Source organism: Triturus cristatus, chromosome 7, assembly GCF_964204655.1.
Source record: "Triturus cristatus chromosome 7, aTriCri1.1, whole genome shotgun sequence".
In the NCBI taxonomy this organism is placed as follows: domain Eukaryota; kingdom Metazoa; phylum Chordata; class Amphibia; order Caudata; family Salamandridae; genus Triturus; species Triturus cristatus.
In genome coordinates, this window is record NC_140590.1 from 10985738 (window position 1) to 11005342 (window position 19605).

At 58.5% G+C, this 19605-nt stretch overlaps 1 protein-coding gene across 3 annotated transcripts in view; it reads left to right on the forward strand.

Moving 5' to 3' along the window:
- The window catches only part of BCAM (basal cell adhesion molecule (Lutheran blood group)), a 444431-nt gene that overhangs the window by 420660 nt on the left and 4166 nt on the right, over window positions 1-19605 (forward strand). For all 3 annotated transcript variants that reach the window (XM_085615482.1, XM_085615483.1, XM_085615484.1), the window contains one exon: window positions 12094-12208. In XM_085615482.1, coding sequence (XP_085471608.1) covers window positions 12094-12208 — 115 coding nt within the window. The remainder of the gene's footprint in view (window positions 1-12093; window positions 12209-19605) is intronic.

Consider the following 19605-nt stretch of genomic DNA (forward strand, 5'->3'; position numbering starts at 1 on the left):
CTGGGGCGACCCCGCCACAGATCGGCAGTTGTATCCCGGAGTCGAGAGCCCTGCTGATTGAATCGCGGCTGACCCTACGGAGAAGAACTCTTGTCGGAACCATCACGAGCCCTGCTGACTGCGTCACGGCTCCTTCTTGTGAACACTTTGAACCACCTGGAACATCGGAGCCCTGCTGACGCTGTCGCGGCCCAACCTCGCTGAAACCTCCCTCGGAGCCCTGCTGACGACGTCGCGGCTCGAGCTGAGCAGAAACCATCTTGAGAGCCCTGCTGATTGAATCGCGGCTCTCCACGAACTGTACGCCGGAGCCCTGCTGACGCCGTCGCGGCTCGACCCCTCCGAGATCCGGAGGTCCTCCAGCTTGAGGATAAGAACTGGGCCCCAGGTACCCTCGTACCGCATTCCTGCCAAAGACTGTCCCACTACCCCTACCCTTCCAAAGAGACACTGAGACTTTTGGTGGATCCCTCGATCCCTTCGTGTAAATATTGACCTCGTAACCTTTTTATTGCTGATAAAGAATTGCTTGTCGTAAGACAACCTCCTTGAGTCCTGTGTGGTGGCGTTACTGTGCTAGTACGTTATAGGAGAAGGATCTCTCAGGAGACTTCTCGGCAGCGCTCGGCTACTTCATACAGTGTGAGGGCCCCCCTTGGTGGTCTCACCGACTCCTCGGGGTACGCCTTCCAACATTTGGTGGCCAGCGACGGGATCCGAGCCGAACGCAGTACGTACCAGCCAGTACCCACTAGCTACCCATCCAAACGAACAGCATCATGAGCAGCCAGGAAAACAACGCGACAATGGAGTTCCAGCCCGAACGGCTGGAGGAATATACGCACAAAGAGTTAAAACAGTTCTGCAAGGACAAAGGCATTGCAACCACCGGCCTAGGTACCAAAGAGGAGATGCAGAAAGCTCTAAGGGCATGGTGGGAGGCCGGGGCAGGCCCCTCCCAGGAAGAAGGTCCCTTGCCCCTGACTGAGACCACATCAACCGCACTGACTCCGGCAACCGGAGGAAGAAAGAGCCTAGAAACCGGCCTCTCCGAAGACGAAATACGAGAGCGGGAGAAGGTCCGGAGCCACGAGCTAGAGCTCGCACGACTGCGGCTGGACGGCGAACTCCAGCTGGCAGAAAAGAAACTGGCCCTAGAGCAGCTACGGCTTCAAGAGGAGATAGAGGAGAAGAGACGACACCGGGAGTTGGAGGAGAAGAAACTGACTCTTGAGCACGAGCGCAGTCTCAAGGAGCTCGAGATCAAGGCCAAGAACGGAGGGACCAACACCCTCAGTACTAGAGACACTCTACCGCCTTCCGAGACCAAGGTACATATCCCGAAAGAGGTCGTCAAGGAGTATTACAAGAATGACGACATCCAACAATGGTTCAAGGCCTACGAGGTGGCCATGACCTCTCATCGGGTGCCCCGAAAAGACTGGGGCGCGGGCCTGTGGGGGCGGTTCCTGAGTGAGGGTCGAGACACGCTGCTCCAGCTGCCGGAGGAGGTGATGACCTCCTACGATCACATGAAGGAGGCCCTGCTCACCCGCTACGGGCTAACCGCGGAAATGTACCGCCAGCGGTTCAGAGACTGCAAGAAAATCCCGGGTACCACATGGGTGGAATATGTGGACTTTTTCAGTCGGGCCCTAGAAGGGTGGATCAAAGGGAGCAAAGTAACCACCTACGGGCAGTTGGTCGACCTCATCGTGTGGGAACATCTCTCCAACAATTGCTTCGTGGAACTGAGACAGCACCTCCTCGACAGCAAAATGACCGACCCGCGAAAACTTGCCGTCGAGGCCGATCGATGGGTCAACTCCCGGGTCCCCCGGAACTCAATGGGGGAGTACCAGAGGAACCCCAACGGACCCCCCCGCCAGCGCGGTGGAGGGGGAGGGCCGAACAGGAACCGAGACCCTCCCGCCGGGGCCCCCCGGAGCCCCCCTCAAGGGCCACGGCAGCAACAACTCTCCCCGAGCCTAGCCCGAAGGGGGGTGCCCCCGGCCAGACCCGGACCACGGCCACCAGTGACCTGCTACGGCTGCCAACAAACCGGACACTATGCCAGCGATCCGGTCTGCCCCCTGAACCGAAGAAACGGGGCCGGCGGGCCCCCGCCCCGACAGCTGGCGGCCGCCGCCCTGGGAGAAGGAGAAGAGGAAGAGGAGGCCCTCGACCGAGTGAACACTGAGTGGGAGCCGGCAGCCATGTCCCTGGTCTGCCTGGGTAGCCGAGAAATGGTACCCTGCACCCCCATCCCAAGCAACACCCAGAAGTACCGGCAGCAGGTCACGGTCAATGGACAACGGGCCGAAGCCCTTCGTGACACAGGCGCCAGTATCACCGCTGTCCGCTGCCACCTGGTGACCCCTGAACAGATTCTACCGAATGTACTGTGCCCCGTACGGACGGCCGACAACAGTGAAAGCCTGTGCCAGATGGCCCTGGTCTCCTTCGAGTGGGGAGGGGTGACGGGCCTGCTGAAGGTGACGGTGCGCGACGACGCCCCTGTCGACTGCCTCCTGGGGAACGACTTGGAGAGTTCCCCCTGGGCTCAAGTAGAGCGACGAGAGCACCTCCGAATGTTGGGACTGGCTGACTGGGCCTGCGCCATCACCCGGTCCATGACCGCCCGGGCCCCCCGCTCATCCTCGACCTCCGGGGCCGCCCAAGCCGAGGGGCTCACACCCCCTCCCACCAGCAGCGAGGAGGAGGCGGACACCGACCCTGGACCCAGCGAATCCTCCCCCGAAGAGATGGCTTCCCCGAGCGCTCTACCAGAGCTGACACAATGGCGACACGAAGGGGGCCCCACCCGAGAGCAGTTCCAGCAAGAACAGCAGTCCTGTCCCTCTCTCGAAGGGGTCCGACAACAGGCGTCCGCGCAAGCCAACGGTGACCAGACCGGCACCCACTGGGTCTACTGGGCCGAGGGCCTGTTGTACAGTGAACAGAAAGTGGCAGAACTCGGGGCCAGCCGCGTGTTGGTGGTCCCCCTCCGCTTCCGGGAGTTCCTTCTCAACCTGGCACATGATGTGCCCCTCGCCAGACACTTGGGGCAAGACAAAACGTACAGTCGTCTGGTGACCCACTTCTACTGGCCCCGCATGCGGAGAGACGTGGACAACCACTGCCGGTCCTGCCAGACCTGCCAAGCCAGCCGGAAGACGGGGGGTTGGGTCAAGGCCCCCCTCCAGCCCTTTCCAGCCGTCAGCACCCCGTTCGAACGGGTCGGAATCGATATTGTGGGGCCCCTGGACCCCCAAACCGCCCTGGGCCACCGCTTCATCCTGGTCCTCGTGGACCACGCCACCAGGTACCCGGAGGCGGTCCCGCTAAGAACTATAACGGCCCCTGTGGTAGGCCGGGCCTTGATGGGGATCTTCTCCCGAGTGGGATTTCCCCGCGAAGTGGTGAGCGACCGCGGCACGAACTTTATCTCCAGGTACATGCGGTCCCTGTGGCAGCAGTGCGGGGTCACATACAAGTTCACGACCCCCTATCACCCTCAGGGGAACGGACTGGTTGAGCGGTTCAACCGAACATTAAAAGGGATGATCCAGGGCCTGTAAGAGCCCCTCAGGCAGAGATGGGATGTTCTGCTGCCGTGCCTCCTGTTTGCCTATCGGGAGGTCCCGCAGAAGTCCCTGGGGTTCAGCCCGTTTGAACTATTGTATGGACACCCGGTCCGCGGACCGCTCAGCCTGGTCAAGGAGGGCTGGGAGATGAAGCCCCAAGGCGCCCCTCCTGATGTCTACCGATACCTCCTGACTCTCCGGAACCAGACCCGCAAGTTCCGAGCCATGGCCGAAGCCAACCTCGAGGCCAGCCAGGAGGACATGAAGCGGTGGTACGATCGGAACTCCTTTACCATAGAATTCGAGCCAGGTCAGAAAGTATGGGTCATGGCCCCGGTCGAACCCGGCGCCCTCCAGGACAAGTGGACCGGGCCCTTCAAGGTAGTGGAGAAGAAAAGTCCCGTCACCTACCTGGTCGACCTGGAGTCCCCCCGGAACCCCCTCCGGGTCCTACATGCTAACAGGCTAAAACCCCACTTTGCCCGGACCGAACTGAGCCTGCTGCTGGCGACCGACGAGGGGGGCGAGGACGACTCCGAGCCCCGGCCCGACCTCTTGCAGTCCAACATTCATGATGGATCGATCGAAGGTGTCCAACTCGCCTCTTCCCTGACTCCGGAACAGCGCAACGACTGCCAGCAATTGCTGCGGGGCTACGCAGCCCTCCTCTCCCTCACCCCGGGGGTGACCCACTGGTGCGTCCACGACGTCGACACCGGGGAGAGCCCCCCGTGCGACACAGAGCCTACCGGGTGCCTGACCGAGTGCGGGCCTGCATCCAGGCCGAAGTAACGAAGATGCTGGCCCTGGGGGTCATCGAACCCTCCGACAGCCCGTGGGCCAGCCCTGTCGTCCTGGTGCCCAAGGCCGCAGCTCCCGGCCACCCCCCAGAGTTGCGATTCTGCGTGGACTACCGAGCCCTGAATGCAGTAACCAAGACAGACGCCCACCCGATACCCCGGGCTGACGAACTCATCGACCGCCTAGGGGCCGCTCGCTACTTGAGCACGCTGGACCTCACCGCCGGGTACTGGCAAATCCAGCTCACCCCCGGCGCCCAAGAAAGATCCGCCTTTTCGACCCCGGATGGGCATTACCACTTTCGGGTGATGCCCTTCGAAATGAAGAACGCCCCTGCCACCTTCCAAAGACTGGTGAACAAGGTTTTGGCCGGGCTTGAGGCCTTCAGCGCGGCCTACCTCGATGACATTGCCGTGTACAGCAACCACTGGGCAGAGCACCTCCTTCACCTTAAAGCCGTCCTGGCCGCCCTCCAGCGGGCCGGGCTCACAATCGAGGCCAGCAAATGCCAAATCGGCCACGGATCCGTGACCTACCTGGGCCATCAAGTGGGGAGCGGGCAGGTGGCCCCCCTCCAAGCGAAGATAGATGCCATCCAGGCCTGGGAACCCCCCACTACCCAGACCGCTGTCCGGGCCTTCCTGGGCCTCACCGGATACTACCGGCGGTTTATCCGGGACTATGGGAGCATTGTTGGCCCCCTCACAGAGTTAACGTCCAAAAAGCAGCCCAAGAAGGTGCACTGGACACCCCGCTGCCAAGCAGCCTTCGACACCCTAAAGACAGCCATGTGTACTGCTCCGGTGCTGCAAGCCCCGGACTACAATAAGGAGTTCGTGGTGCAGACGGACGCCTCCGAGTATGGGATCGGGGCCGTCCTATCCCAAGCCGACGAAAAGGGGCTCGACCGACCAGTGGCCTTCATCAGCCGACGACTACTGCCCCGAGAGCAACGATGGAGCACCATTGAGCGTGAGGCCTTCGCTGTAGTGTGGGCCCTCAAGAAGCTCCGGCCCTACCTCTTTGGCACCCACTTCCGGGTCCAGACCGACCACCGGCCCCTGCGGTGGTTAATGCAAATGCGGGGCGAGAACCCCAAGCTGCTGCGGTGGTCCATCTCGCTACAAGGGATGGACTTTGACGTCGAACACCGGCCCGGCAATGACCACGCCAACGCCGATGGCCTGTCCCGCTTCTTCCGCCTTGACGAGGAGAATCCCCAAGGAGATGGGTGACTCTCCATGCCTTCGGCTGGGGGGACGCCTGTTGGACCCGGCCTCGTGGCGTGGTCCTTAACCCCATGGATTGTGCCCGTTCCCCGCCCCGGCCTTCACGGGCCACCCGTCTGAACTGCACCAAGGCCCTTCATCCTGAGCTGCACTCGGTCGCATACCCCTCGTGGCTCCGCCATCTTGTTGGCATCCACGTGACTCTGTGCACCAGCCAGCGCGACCCCGCTCAACCCGGCCTCGACCCCAGCGAAGCCCCGACATCCAGGCACCACGGACTGGCCAGGGGGTGCCGCAGGAACCATTCATCGCCCCCGGCGGAGGACAGTATCGATGGGACCCCCAACTGTCCTCCCCTCTCGAGGTGTGATCGCCCTGCAACTCCCTTGGGCCTGGCGCCTCTCCTGCTGGGCGTCTGGCCACCTCCACCCGGCCTCTCCGCCCCCCCCGGGCGCATGGGTCCGGACATCAAAGGGCTCCAGACCTATATCTGGGGCGACCCCGCCACAGATCGGCAGTTGTATCCCGGAGTCGAGAGCCCTGCTGATTGAATCGCGGCTGACCCTACGGAGAAGAACTCTTGTCGGAACCATCACGAGCCCTGCTGACTGCGTCGCGGCTCCTTCTTGTGAACACTTTGAACCACCTGGAACATCGGAGCCCTGCTGACGCTGTCGCGGCCCAACCTCGCTGAAACCTCCCTCGGAGCCCTGCTGACGACGTCGCGGCTCGAGCTGAGCAGAAACCATCTTGAGAGCCCTGCTGATTGAATCGCGGCTCTCCACGAACTGTACGCCGGAGCCCTGCTGACGCCGTCGCGGCTCGACCCCTCCGAGATCCGGAGGTCCTCCAGCTTGAGGATAAGAACTGGGCCCCAGGTACCCTCGTACCGCATTCCTGCCAAAGATTGTCCCGCTACCCCTACCCTTCCAAAGAGACACTGAGACTTTTGGTGGATCCCTCGATCCCTTTGTGTAAATATTGACCTCGTAACCTTTTTATTGCTGATAAAGAATTGCTTGTCGTAAGACAACCTCCTTGAGTCCTGTGTGGTGGTGTTACTGTGCTAGTACGTGATAGGAGAAGGATCTCTCAGGAGACTTCTCGGCAGCGCTCGGCTACTTCATACAGTGTGAGGGCCCCCCTTGGTGGTCTCACCGACTCCTCGGGGTACGCCTTCCAACACTGGCCTTCTGCACTGTGCTAATGGAGCTGGTCTTCTGAACTGAGTGCGAGACGCTGGTCTTCTGAACTGAGTAGGAGGAGCTGGCCTTCTGCACTGTGCTAATGGAGCTGGTCTTCTGAACTGAGTGGGCGGAGCTGGTCTTCTGCACTGTGAGGGTGGAGCTGGCCTTCTGATCTCTGTGGATGGAGCTGGTCTTTTGCACTGGGTGGGAGTAGCTGGTCTTCTGCACTCTGTGGGTTTAGCTGGTCTTCTGCACTGAGTGGGTGGAGCTGGTCTTCTGCGCTAAGTGGGTGGAACTTGTGTCCTGCTCTGTGTGGGTGGAGCTGGTTTTCTGCACTGTATGCGTGGAGCTAGTCTTCATCCTTGTGTGGGTGGAGCTGTTATTCTGCACTGAGTGGGTGGAGCTGGCCCTCTGCACTGTGTGGGTGGAGCTGGTCTTCTGTGCTAAGTGGGTGGAACTTGTGTCCTGCTCTGTGTGGGTGGAGCTGGTTTTCTGCACTGTGTGGGTGGTGCTTGTCTTCATTCTTGTGTGGGTGGAGCTGTTATTCTGCACTGAGTGGGTGGAGCTGGCCTTCTGCACTGTGCTAATGGAGTTGGTTTTCTGAACTGAGTGGGAGGAGCTGGTCTTCTGCACTGTGTGGGTGGAGCTGGTCTTCTGCACTGTGTGGGTGGAGCTGGTCTTCTCCACTTTGTGGTTGGAGCTGGCCTTCTGATCTGTGTGGGTGGAACTGGTGTTCTGCACTGTGTAGGTGGAGCTGGTCTTCTGAACTGTGTGGGTGGAGCTGGCCTTCTGCACTGTGTGGGTTGAGCTGGTCTTCTCCACTGTGTGAATGTAGCTGGTCTTCTGATCTCTGTAGATTGAGCTGGTCTTCTGAGCTGAGTGGGACGAGCTGGTCTTCTGCGTTAAGTGGGTGGAACTTGTCTTCTGATCTGTGTGGGTGGAGCTGGTCTTTTGCACTGAGTGGGTGGAGCTGGTCTTCTGCGCTAAGTGGGTGGAACTTGTTTCCTGCTCTCTGTGGGTGGAGCTGGTTTTCTGCACTGTGTGGGTAGAGCTTGTCTTCATTCTTGTATGGGTGGAGCTGTTCTTCTGCACTGAGTGGGTGTAGCTGGCCTTCTGCACTGTGCTAATGAAGCTGGCCTTCTGCACTGTGCTAATGGAGCTGGTCTTCTGAACTGAGTGTGAGACGCTGGTCTTCTGAACTGAGTGGGAGGAGCTGGCCTTCTGCACTGTGCTAATGGAGCTGGTCTTCTGAACTGAGTGGGCGGAGCTGGTCTTCTGCACTGTGAGGGTGGAGCTGGCCTTCTGATCTCTGTGGGAGGAGCTGGTCTTTTGCACTGGGTGGGAGGAGCTGGTCTTCTGCACTCTGTGGGTTTAGCTGGTCTTCTGCAATGAGTGGGTGGAGCTGGTCTTCTGCGCTAAGTGGGTGGAACTTGTGTCCTGCTCTGTGTGGGTGGAGCTGGTTTTCTGCACTGTGTGCGTGGAGCTAGTCTTCATCCTTGTGTGGGTGGAGCTGTTATTCTGCACTGAGTGGGTGGAGCTGGCACTCTGCACTGTGTGGGTGGAGCTGGTCTTCTGTGCTAAGTGGGTGGAACTTGTGTCCTGCTCTGTGTGGGTGGAGCTGGTTTTCTGCACTGTGTGGGTGGTGCTTGTCTTCATTCTTGTGTGGGTGGAGCTGTTATTCTGCACTGAGTGGGTGGAGCTGGCCTTCTCCACTGTGCTAATGGAGTTGGTTTTCTGAACTGAGTGGGAGGAGCTGGTCTTCTGCACTGTGTGGGTGGAGCTGGTCTTCTGCACTGTGTGGGTGGAGCTGGTCTTCTCCACTTTGTGGTTGGAGCTGGCTTTCTGATCTGTGTGGGTGGAACTGGTGTTCTGCACTGTGTGGGTGGAGCTGGTCTTCTGAACTGTGTGGGTGGAGCTGGCCTTCTGCACTGTGTGGATCGAGCTGGTCTCCTGCACTGTGAGGGTTGAGCTGGTCTTCTGCACTGTGTGGGTGGAGCTCGTCTTCTGCACTGAGTGGGTGGAGCTGGTCTGATCTCTGTGGATTGAGCTGGTCTTCTGAACTGAGTGGGTGGAGCTGGTCTTCTGATTTCTGTGGATTGAGCTGGTCTTCTGCACTGTGTGGATTGAGCTGGGTTCCTGCACTGTGTGGAAGGAGGTAGTCTCCTGCACTGTGTGGGTGCAGCTGGCCTTCTGATCTCTGTGGATGGAGCTGGTCTTCTGATATCTGTGGGTGGTGCTGGTATTCTGCACTGTGTGGATGGAGCTGGTCTCCTGCACTGTGTGGGTTGAGCTGGTCTTCTGCACTGTGTGGGCGGAGCTTGTCTTCTGCACTTCTGCACTGTGTGGGTGGAGCTGGTCTTCTGCACTAAGTGGGTGGAGCTGGTCTTCTGCACGGAGTGGGAGGAGCTGGCCTACTGCACTGAGTGGGAGGAGCTGGCCTACTGCACTGAGTGGGAGGAGCTGGCCTACTGCACTGAGTGGGAGGAGCTGGCCTACTGCACTGAGTGGGAGGAGCTGGCCTACTGCACTGAGTGGGAGGAGCTGGCCTACTGCACTGAGTGGGAGGAGCTGGCCTACTGCACTGAGTGGGAGGAGCTGGCCTACTGCACTGAGTGGGAGGAGCTGGCCTACTGCACTGAGTGGGTGGAGCTGGTCTTCTGCACTGTGTGGGTGGAGCTGGTCTTCTGCACTGAGTGGGTGGAGCTGACCTACTGCACTGAGTTGGTGGAGCTGGTCTTCTGAACTGAGTGGGTGGAGCTGGTCTTCTGCACTGTGTGGGTGGAGCTGGTCTTCTGCGCTGTGTGGGTGGAGCTGGTCTTCTGCACTGAGTGGGTGGACCTGGTCTTCTGCACTGAGTGGCTGGAGTTGGTCTTTTGCACTGAGTGGGTGAAGCTGGTCTTCTGCACTGAGTGGGAGGAGCTGGCCTTCTGCACTGAGTGGGAGGAGCTGGCCTTCTGCACTGAGTGGGAGGAGCTGGCCTTCTGCACTGAGTGGGTGGAGCTGGTCTTCTGAACTGAGTGGGTGGAGCTGGTCTTCTGCACTGTGTGGGTGGAGCTGGTCTTCTGCACTGTGTGGGTGGAGCTGGTCTTCTGCGCTGTGTGGGTGGAGCTGGTCTTCTGCACTGAGTGGGTGGACCTGGTCTTCTGCACTGAGTGGCTGGAGTTGGTCTTTTGCACTGAGTGGGTGGAGCTGGTCTTCTGCACTGAGTGGGAGGAGCTGGCCCTCTGCACTGAGTGGGAGGAGCTGGCCTTCTGCACTGAGTGGGAGGAGCTGGCCTTCTGCACTGAGTGAGAGGAGCTGGCCTTCTGCACTGAGTGGGAGGAGCTGGCCTTCTGGCACTGTGTTGGTGGAGCTGGTCTTCTGCACTGTGTGGGTGGAGCTGGTCTCCTGCACTGTGAGGGAGGAGCTGGTCTCCTGCACTGTGAGTCTGGCACTGTGTGGGTGGAGCTGGTCTTCTGCACTGTGTGGGTGGAGCTGGTCTTCTGCACTGAGTGGGTGGAGCTGGTCTTCTGCACTGAGTGGGTGGAGCTGGCCTTCTGCACTGTGAGGGAGGAGCTGGTCTCCTGCACTGTGAGGGAGGAGCTGGTCTCCTGCACTGTGAGGGAGGAGCTGGTCTCCTGCACTGTGTGGGAGGAGCTGGTCTCCTGCACTGTGTACAGGAGCTGGTCTCCTGCACTGTGTGGGTGGAGCTGGTCTCCTGCACTTAGTGGGTGAAGTTGGTCTTCTGAACTGAGTGGTAGGAGCTGGTCTTTTGCTGTGTGTGTGTGGAGCTGGACTTCTGCTCTCTAGGTGGAGCTGGACTTCTGCTCTCTGGGTGGAGCTGGACTTCTGCACTCTGTGGGTGGAGCTGGTCTTCAGCACTGTGTGGGTGGAGCTGGTCTTCTGCCTTTTATGGGTGGAGCTGGTCTTCTACACCAAGTAGGTGGAGCTGGTCTTCAGAACTGTGTGGGTGGAGCTTGTCTTCAGAACTGTGTGGGTGGAGCTTGTCTTCTGCCTTGTGTGGGTGGAACTGGTCTTCTGCACCTTGGGGTGGAGCTCGTTTTCTGCCATGTGTGGGTGGCGCTGGCCTTCTTCACTGTGTTTATGTAGCTAGCCTTCTCCCTTGTGTGGGTGGAGCTGGTCTTCTGCACTTTGTGGGTGAAGCTGATCTTCTACACTCTGTGGGTGGAGCTAGTCTTCTGCCTTGTGTGGGTAGAGCTGGTCTGCTGCACCTTGGGGTGGCATATGCAAAAGAAACAATTGATGGACGGAATGCTGGACAATGCAAACATTCACCCCAGTCACAAAGATCTGGGTTTAATCCATAATTATTTTGCTTACCACACCACCCCAGTTTGGACCCAGCCATATGCAAATCAGTCTTTACCCTGTTCCTTGTGGGAACAGTCCAGCCCGAACTGCCAAGCCAGGTCCTCCCTTGACCGGAAACAAGCATCCTGGGACCGGTTTCAGGGCATCACCCTTCATCAGTCAGGTTAGCTTGAATCTAGTGGTGTAGTGAGCACGGGACCCACGTCTGGGCAAACCCTTCCCACTTAGGGCGACACATGCAAAAGAAACAATTGATGGACGGAGTTCTGGACAATGCAAACATTCACCCCCAGTCACAAAGATCTACACTGCATGGTTGGAGCTGGACTTCTGCACTGTGTGGATGGAGCTGGACTTCTGCACTGTGTGGATGGAGCTGGTCTCCTGCACTGCATGGGTGGAGCTGGTCTTCTGCACTGTGTGGGTGGAGCTGGTCTTCTGCACTGCTTGGGTGGAGCTGGTCTTCTGCACTGCGTGGGTGGAGCTGGTCTTCTGCACTGCATGGGTGGAGCTGGTCTTCTGCACTGTGTGGATGGAGCTGGTCTCCTGCACTGCATGGGTGGAGCTGGTCTTCTGCACTGCATGGGTGGAGCTGGTCTCCTGCACTGCGTGGGTGGAGCTGGTCTTCTGCACTGCGTGGGTGGAGCTGGTCTTCTGCACTGTGTGGGTGGAGCTGGTCTTCTGCACTGCATGGGTGGAGCTGGTCTTCTGCACTGCATGGGTGGAGCTGGTCTTCCGCCTTCAGATAACAGAGCGGTTCTTATCTCTCCTTGTGGTGCTGGCCTTCTGAGTGTGTTGCTGGGGTGCGCCCCTCTGTCGATTAAACTTGTCTTCTAGTTGAGGTTGTCTGTTCTCCTTGAACAGGTGTGAGTTTTATTATCATTTTAAGAAGAGCCCATGGTTGTATCTGTGAAACCTCTTTCGGCTCATGAAATACCCTGTACATTAAACTGCAATCTCTCTCTTCCCCCTCTCTAGGACCCACAAGGAAACCAACACGAATGAGATTGTGGTGGAGATGAAGACTGACAAAAGGAATGAACAGAGAGGGCTGCTGTCGTCCGGAGGAGGCGGGCGCCCAATGGGAGACTAGGTAACAGCTCATGCCGACTTGTCTCCTGCAGTTCAAATATTTTAAATGGTTAAATTATATGTGTTTATTTCAGCCTACTCCGCTAAGAAGGAAATAAAAGACTTGGATATTATTATAAACCAGGGTCATGGATATATGTTGGGTTCCCCATTCTATGCTATAAACAAAAGGCGTGAGAGGTTTTTAAGTGGGAGCAAGTTTGTTTTTTTCTTTTTATATATATATATATATATATTCTTGTTTTCACTCCACCTCAATGAGAGGTATAGAAAGTGAATAATGAAAACTACATAGAGCTATCCTATCCTTTTAATTTATTAATGAATGCCCTGATAGGATTTAATACAAAAACAGAGGATGATGATAAGGGATGTTAATTACCCTGTCATCCTGTGATAATTGTCAATATGTTTCGACCATCCTCATATATGCCCCCAAAGTTCAGTGGCCTTCTTCAGGACCTAAAGTCTCTGGGTAGCTCAATGAAAGCCCCCAATACTGGAGGTCATTCTTAATTAGTCCCTCTGTCCTCTAATGTCCAACAGGACTGGATTACTAAACCTGTTAGATTTGAAAACTAGCAAATATTTAAATTAAAAGATGTATTATCTTACATTATTGCACTCCAGAGAACATCGCTTCAGGGCCCTAGAAATATTGCCTAACACGGGGAACCCAATGGAGTGCTGCCCTGTTATCACATTTAGTCCAAGAGCTAGTCGCTTCCAGAATTACTATGCTGTTCCCTTCTCCGATGCTCCCCATTCAGTCACTATCACATTATACTTGGAAAAAGGGCTCTCCCGTGCCCGATCACAGCTGCTGCACTTTGTGCTGCGTGGGGTTTACAGCCTCTGTGCGCACTAGTGCCGCTGCTTCACAAGGGCTCAGTGAAGCCAGCCCTGTAGAGGTTGGCCACAGGAGCCTCTGTGTGCAATAGTGCCGCTGCTTTACAGTGCCTCAGTGAAGCCATCTCTGTAGAGTTTGGCCACAGGAGCCTCTGTGGGCACTAGTGCCGCTGCTTCACAAAGGCTCAGTGAAGCCAGCTCTGTAGAGGTTGGTCACAGGAGCCTCTGTGGGCACTAGTGCCGCTGCTTCACAAGGGTCAGTGAAGCCAGCTCTGTAGAGGTGGGTCACAGGAGCCCCTGCGGGCACTAGTGCCGCTGCTTTACAAGGGCTCAGTGAAGCCAGCTCCGTAGAGGTGGGTCACAGGAGCCTCTGCGTGCACTAGTGCCGCTGCTTCACAAGGGCTCAGTGAAGCCAGCTCTGTTGAGGTGGGCCACAAGAGTCCCTGTGTGCACTAGTGCCGCTGCTTCACAAGGGCTCAGTGAAGCCAGCTCTGTAGAGGTGGGTCACAGGAGCCTCTGCGTGCACCAGTGCAGCTGCTTCACAAGGGCTCAGTAAAGCCAACTCTGTAGAGGTGGGTCACAGGAGCCTCTGCGTGCACTAGTGCCGCTGCTTCACAAGGGCTCAGTAAAGCCAGCTCTGTTGAGGTGGGTCGCAGGAGCCTCTGTGGGCACTAGTGCAGCGGCTTCACAGTGGCTCAGTGAAGCCAGCTCTGTAGAGATTGGCCGCAGGAGCCGCTGTGGGCACTAGGGCCGCTGCTTCACAAGGGCTCAGTGAAGCCAGCTCTGTAGAGGTGGGTCGCAGGAGCCTCTGCGTGCACTAGTGCCGCTGCTTCACAAGGGTTCAGTGAAGCCAGCTATGTAGGGGTGGGCCACAGGAGCCTCTGTGTGCACTAGTGCCGCTGCTTCACAAGGGCTCAGTGAAGCCAGCTCTGTAGAGGTGGGTCACAGGAGCCCCTGCGGGCACTAGTGCCGCTGCTTCACAGTGGCTCAGTGAAGCCAGCTCTGTAGAGGTGGGTCACAGGAGCCTCTGCGTACACCAGTGCAGCTGCTTCACAAGGGCTCAGTGAAGCCAGCTCTGTAGTGGTTAGCCACAGGAGCCTCTGCGTGCACTAGTGCCGCTGCTTCACAAGGGCTCAGTGAAGCCAGCTCTGTAGAGGTGGGTCACAGGAGCCTCTGTGGGCACTAGTGACGCTGCTTCACAAGGGCTCAGTGAAGCCAGCTCTGTAGAGGTTGGCCACAGGGGCCTCTGTGGGCACTAGTGCCGCTGCTTCACAAGGGCTCAGTGAAGCCAGCTCTGTAGAGGTGGGTCACAGGAGCCTCTGCGTGCACCAGTGCAGCTGCTTCACAAGGGCTCAGTGAAGCCAGCTCTGTAGAGGTGGGTCACAGGAGCCTCTGAGTGCACTAGTGCCGCTGCTTCACAAGGGCTCAGTGAAGCCAGCTCTGTAGAGGTTGGCCACAGGAGCCTCTGTGGGCACTAGTGCCGCTGCTTCACAAGGGCTCAGCGAAGTCAGCTCTGTAGAGGTGGGTCACAGGAGCCTCTGCGTGCAATAGTGCAGCTGCTTCACAAGGGCTCAGTGAAGCCAGCTCTGTAGAGGTTGGCCACAGGAGCCTCTGCGTGCACTAGTGCCGCTGCTTCACAAGGGCTCAGTGAAGCCATCTCTGTAGAGTTTGTCCACAGGAGCCTCTGCGTGCACCAGTGCAGCTGCTTCACAAGGGCTCAGTGAAGCCAGCTCTGTAGTGGTTGGCCACAGGAGCCTCTGCGTGCACTAGTGCCGCTGCTTCACAAGGGCTCAGTGAAGCCAGCTCTGTAGTGGTTGGCCACAGGAGCCTCTGCGTGCACTAGTGCCGCTGCTTCACAAGGGCTCAGTCAAGCCAGCTCTGTAGAGTTGGGTCACAGGAGCCCCTGCGGGCACTAGTGCCGCTGCTTCACAGTGGCTCAGTGAAGCCAGCTCTGTAGAGGTGGGTCACAGGAGCCTCTGCGTACACCAGTGCAGCTGCTTCACAAGGGCTCAGTGAAGCCAGCTCTGTAGTGGTTGGCCACAGGAGCCTCTGCGTGCACTAGTGCCGCTGCTTCACAAGGGCTCAGTGAAGCCAGCTCTGTAGAGGTTGGCCACAGGAGCCTCTGTGGGCACTAGTGCCGCTGCTTCACAAGGGCTCAGTGAAGCCAGCTCTGTAGAGGTGGGTCACAGGAGCCTCTGCCTCCACCAGTGCAGCTGCTTCACAAGGGCTCAGTGAAGCCAGCTCTGTAGAGGTGGGTCACAGGAGCCTCTGAGTGCACTAGTGCCGCTGCTTCACAAGGGCTCAGTGAAGCCAGCTCTGTAGAGGTGGGTCACAGGAGCCTCTGTGGGCACTAGTGACGCTGCTTCACAAGGGCTCAGTGAAGCCAGCTCTGTAGAGGTTGGACACAGGAGCCTCTGTGGGCACTAGTGCCGCTGCTTCGCAAGGGCTCAGTGAAGCCAGCTCTGTAGAGGTGGGTCACAGGAGCCTCTGCGTGCACCAGTGCAGCTGCTTCACAAGGGCTCAGTGAAGCCAGCTCTGTAGAGGTGGGTCACAGGAGCCTCTGAGTGCACTAGTGCCGCTGCTTCACAAGGGCTCAGTGAAGCCAGCTCTGTAGAGGTTGGCCACAGGAACCTCTGTGGGCACTAGTGCCGCTGCTTCACAAGGGCTCAGTGAAGCAATCTCTGTAGAGTTTGGCCACAGGAACCTCTGCGTGCACCAGTGCAGCTGCTTCACAAGGGCTCAGTGAAGCCAGCTCTGTAGTGGTTGGCCACAGGAGCCTCTGCGTGCACCAGTGCCGCTGCTTCACAAGGGCTCAGTGAAGCCAGCTCTGTAGAGGTGGGCCACAGGAGCCTCTGCGTGCACTAGTGCCGCTGCTTCACAAGGGCTCAGTCAAGCCTGCTCTGTAGAGGTTGGCCACAGGAGCCTCTGAGTGCACTAGTGCTGCTGCTTCACAAGGGTTCAGTGAAGCCAGCTATGTAGGGGTGGGCCACAGGCGCCTCTGTGTGCACTAGTGCCGCTGCTTCACAAGGGCTCAGTGAAGCCAGCTCTGTAGAGGTGGGTCACAGGAGCCCCTGCGGGCACTAGTGCCACTGCTTCACAGTGGCTCAGTGAAGCCAGCTCTGTAGAGGTGGGTCACAGGAGCCTCTGCGTACACCAGTGCAGCTGCTTCACAAGGGCTCAGTGAAGCCAGCTCTGTAGTGGTTGGCCACAGGAGCCTCTGCGTGCACTAGTGCCGCTGCTTCACAAGGGCTCAGTGAAGCCAGCTCTGTAGAGGTGGGTCACAGGAGCCTCTGCGTACACCAGTGCAGCTGCTTCACAAGGGCTCAGTGAAGCCAGCTCTGTAGAGGTGGGTCACAGGAGCCTCTGAGTGCACTAGTGCCGCTGCTTCACAAGGGCTCAGTGAAGCCAGCTCTGTAGAGGTTGGCCACAGGAGCCTCTGTGGGCACTAGTGCCGCTGCTTCACAAGGGCTCAGCGAAGTCAGCTCTGTAGAGGTGGGTCACAGGAGCCTCTGCGTGCAATAATGCAGCTGCTTCACAAGGGCTCAGTGAAGCCAGCTCTGTAGAGGTTGGCCACAGGAGCCTCTGCGTGCACTAGTGCCGCTGCTTCACAAGGGCTCAGTGAAGCCATCTCTGTAGAGTTTTGCCACAGGAGCCTCTGCGTGCACCAGTGCAGCTGCTTCACAAGGGCTCAGTGAAGCCAGCTCTGTAGAGGTGGGTCACAGGAGCCTCTGTGGGCACTAGTGACGCTGCTTCACAAGGGCTCAGTGAAGCCAGCTCTGTAGAGGTTGGCCACAGGAGCCTCTGTGGGCACTAGTGCCGCTGCTTCGCAAGGGCTCAGTGAAGCCAGCTCTGTAGAGGTGGGTCACAGGAGCCTCTGCGTGCACCAGTGCAGCTGCTTCACAAGGGCTCAGTGAAGCCAGCTCTGTAGAGGTGGGTCACAGGAGCCTCTGCGTGCACCAGTGCAGCTGCTTCACAAGGGCTCAGTGAAGCCAGCTCTGTAGTGGTTGGCCACAGGAGCCTCTGCGTGCACTAGTGCCGCTGCTTCACAAGGGTTCAGTGAAGCCAGCTCTGTAGTGGTTGGCCACAGGAGCCTCTGCGTGCACTAGTGCCGCTGCTTCACAAGGGCTCAGTGAAGCCAGCTCCGTAGAGGTGGGCCACAGGAGCCTCTGCGTGCACTAGTGCTGCTGCTTCACAAGGGCTCAGTGAATCCAGCCCTGTAGAGGTGGGTCACAGGAGCTCCTGCGGGCACTAGTGCCGCTGCGTCACAAGGGCTCAGTGAAGCCAGCTCTGCAGAGGTGGGTCACAGGAGCCTCTGTGTGCACCAGTGCAGCTGCTTCACAAGGGCTCAGTGAAGCCAGCTCTGTAGAGGTTGGCCACAGGAGCCTCTGTGGGCACTAGTGCCGCTGCTTCACAAGGGCTCAGTGAAGCAATCTCTGTAGAGTTTGGCCACAGGAACCTCTGCGTGCACCAGTGCAGCTGCTTCACAAGGGCTCAGTGAAGCCAGCTCTGTAGTGGTTGGCCACAGGAGCCTCTGCGTGCACTAGTGCCGCTGCTTCACAAGGGCTCAGTGAAGCCAGCTCTGTAGAGGTGGGTCGCAGGAGCCTCTGCGTGCACTAGTGCCGCTGCTTCACAAGGGTTCAGTGAAGCCAGCTATGTAGGGGTGGGCCACAGGAGCCTCTGTGTGCACCAGTGCCGCTGCTTCACAAGGGCTCAGTGAAGCCAGCTCTGTAGAGGTGGGCCACAGGAGCCTCTGCGTGCACTAGTGCCGCTGCTTCACAAGGGCTCAGTCAAGCCTGCTCTGTAGAGGTTGGCCACAGGAGCCTCTGAGTGCACTAGTGCTGCTGCTTCACAAGGGTTCAGTAAAGCCAGCTATGTAGGGGTGGGCCACAGGCGCCTCTGTGTGCACTAGTGCCGCTGCTTCACAAGGGCGCAGTGAAGCCAGCTCTGTAGAGGTGGGTCACAGGAGCCCCTGCGGGCACTAGTGCCACTGCTTCACAGTGGCTCAGTGAAGCCAGCTCTGTAGAGGTGGGTCACAGGAGCCTCTGCGTACACCAGTGCAGCTGCTTCACAAGGGCTCAGTGAAGCCAGCTCTGTAGTGGTTGGCCACAGGAGCCTCTGCGTGCACTAGTGCCGCTGCTTCACAAGGGCTCAGTGAAGCCAGCTCTGTAGAGGTGGGTTACAGGAGCCTCTGTGGGCACTAGTGACGCTGCTTCACAAGGGCTCAGTGAAGCCAGCTCTGTAGAGGTTGGCCACAGGAGCCTCTGTGGGCACTAGTGCCGCTGCTTCACAAGGGCTCAGTGAAGCCAGCTCTGTAGAGGTGGGTCACAGGAGCCTCTGCGTACACCAGTGCAGCTGCTTCACAAGGGCTCAGTGAAGCCAGCTCTGTAAAGGTGGGTCACAGGAGCCTCTGAGTGCACTAGTGCCGCTGCTTCACAAGGGCTCAGTGAAGCCAGCTCTGTAGAGGTTGGCCACAGGAGCCTCTGTGGGCACTAGTGCCGCTGCTTCACAAGGGCTCAGCGAAGTCAGCTCTGTAGAGGTGGGTCACAGGAGCCTCTGCGTGCAATAGTGCAGCTGCTTCACAAGGGCTCAGTGAAGCCAGCTCTGTAGAGGTTGGCCACAGGAGCCTCTGCGTGCACTAGTGCCGCTGCTTCACAAGGGCTCAGTGAAGCCATCTCTGTAGAGTTTGGCCACAGGAGCCTCTGCGTGCACCAGTGCAGCTGCTTCACAAGGGCTCAGTGAAGCCAGCTCTGTAGTGGTTGGCCACAGGAGCCTCTGCGTGCACTAGTGCCGCTGCTTCACAAGGGTTCAGTGAAGCCAGCTCTGTAGTGGTTGGCCACAGGAGCCTCTGCGTGCACTAGTGCCGCTGCTTCACAAGGGCTCAGTGAAGCCAGCTCCGTAGAGGTGGGCCACAGGAGCCTCTGCGTGCACTAGTGCTGCTGCTTCACAAGGGCTCAGTGAATCCAGCCCTGTAGAGGTGGGTCACAGGAGCTCCTGCGGGCACTAGTGCCGCTGCGTCACAAGGGCTCAGTGAAGCCAGCTCTGCAGAGGTGGGTCACAGGAGCCTCTGTGTGCACCAGTGCAGCTGCTTCACAAGGGCTCAGTGAAGCCAGCTCTGTAGAGGTTGGCCACAGGAGCCTCTGCGTGCACTAGTGCAGCTGCTTCACAAGGTCTCAGTGAAGCCAGCTCTGTAGAGGTGGGTCACAGGAGCCTCTGCGTGCACCAGTGCAGCTGCTTCACAAGGGCTCAGTGAAGCCAGCTCTGTAGAGGTTGGCCACAGGAGCCTCTGCGTGCACTAGTGCCGCTGCTTCACAATTGCTCAGTGAAGCCAGCTCTGTAGAGGTGGGTCACAGGAGCCCCTGCGGGCACTAGTGCCTCTGCTTCACAAGGGCTCAGTGAAGCCAGGTCTGTAGCGGTGGGCCACAGGAGCCCCTGCGGGCACTAGTGCCGCTGCTTCACAAGGGCTCAGTGAAGCCAGCTCTGTAGAGGTGGGTCACAGGAGCCTCTGCGTGCACCAGTGCAGCTGCTTCACAAGGGCTCAGTGAAGCCAGC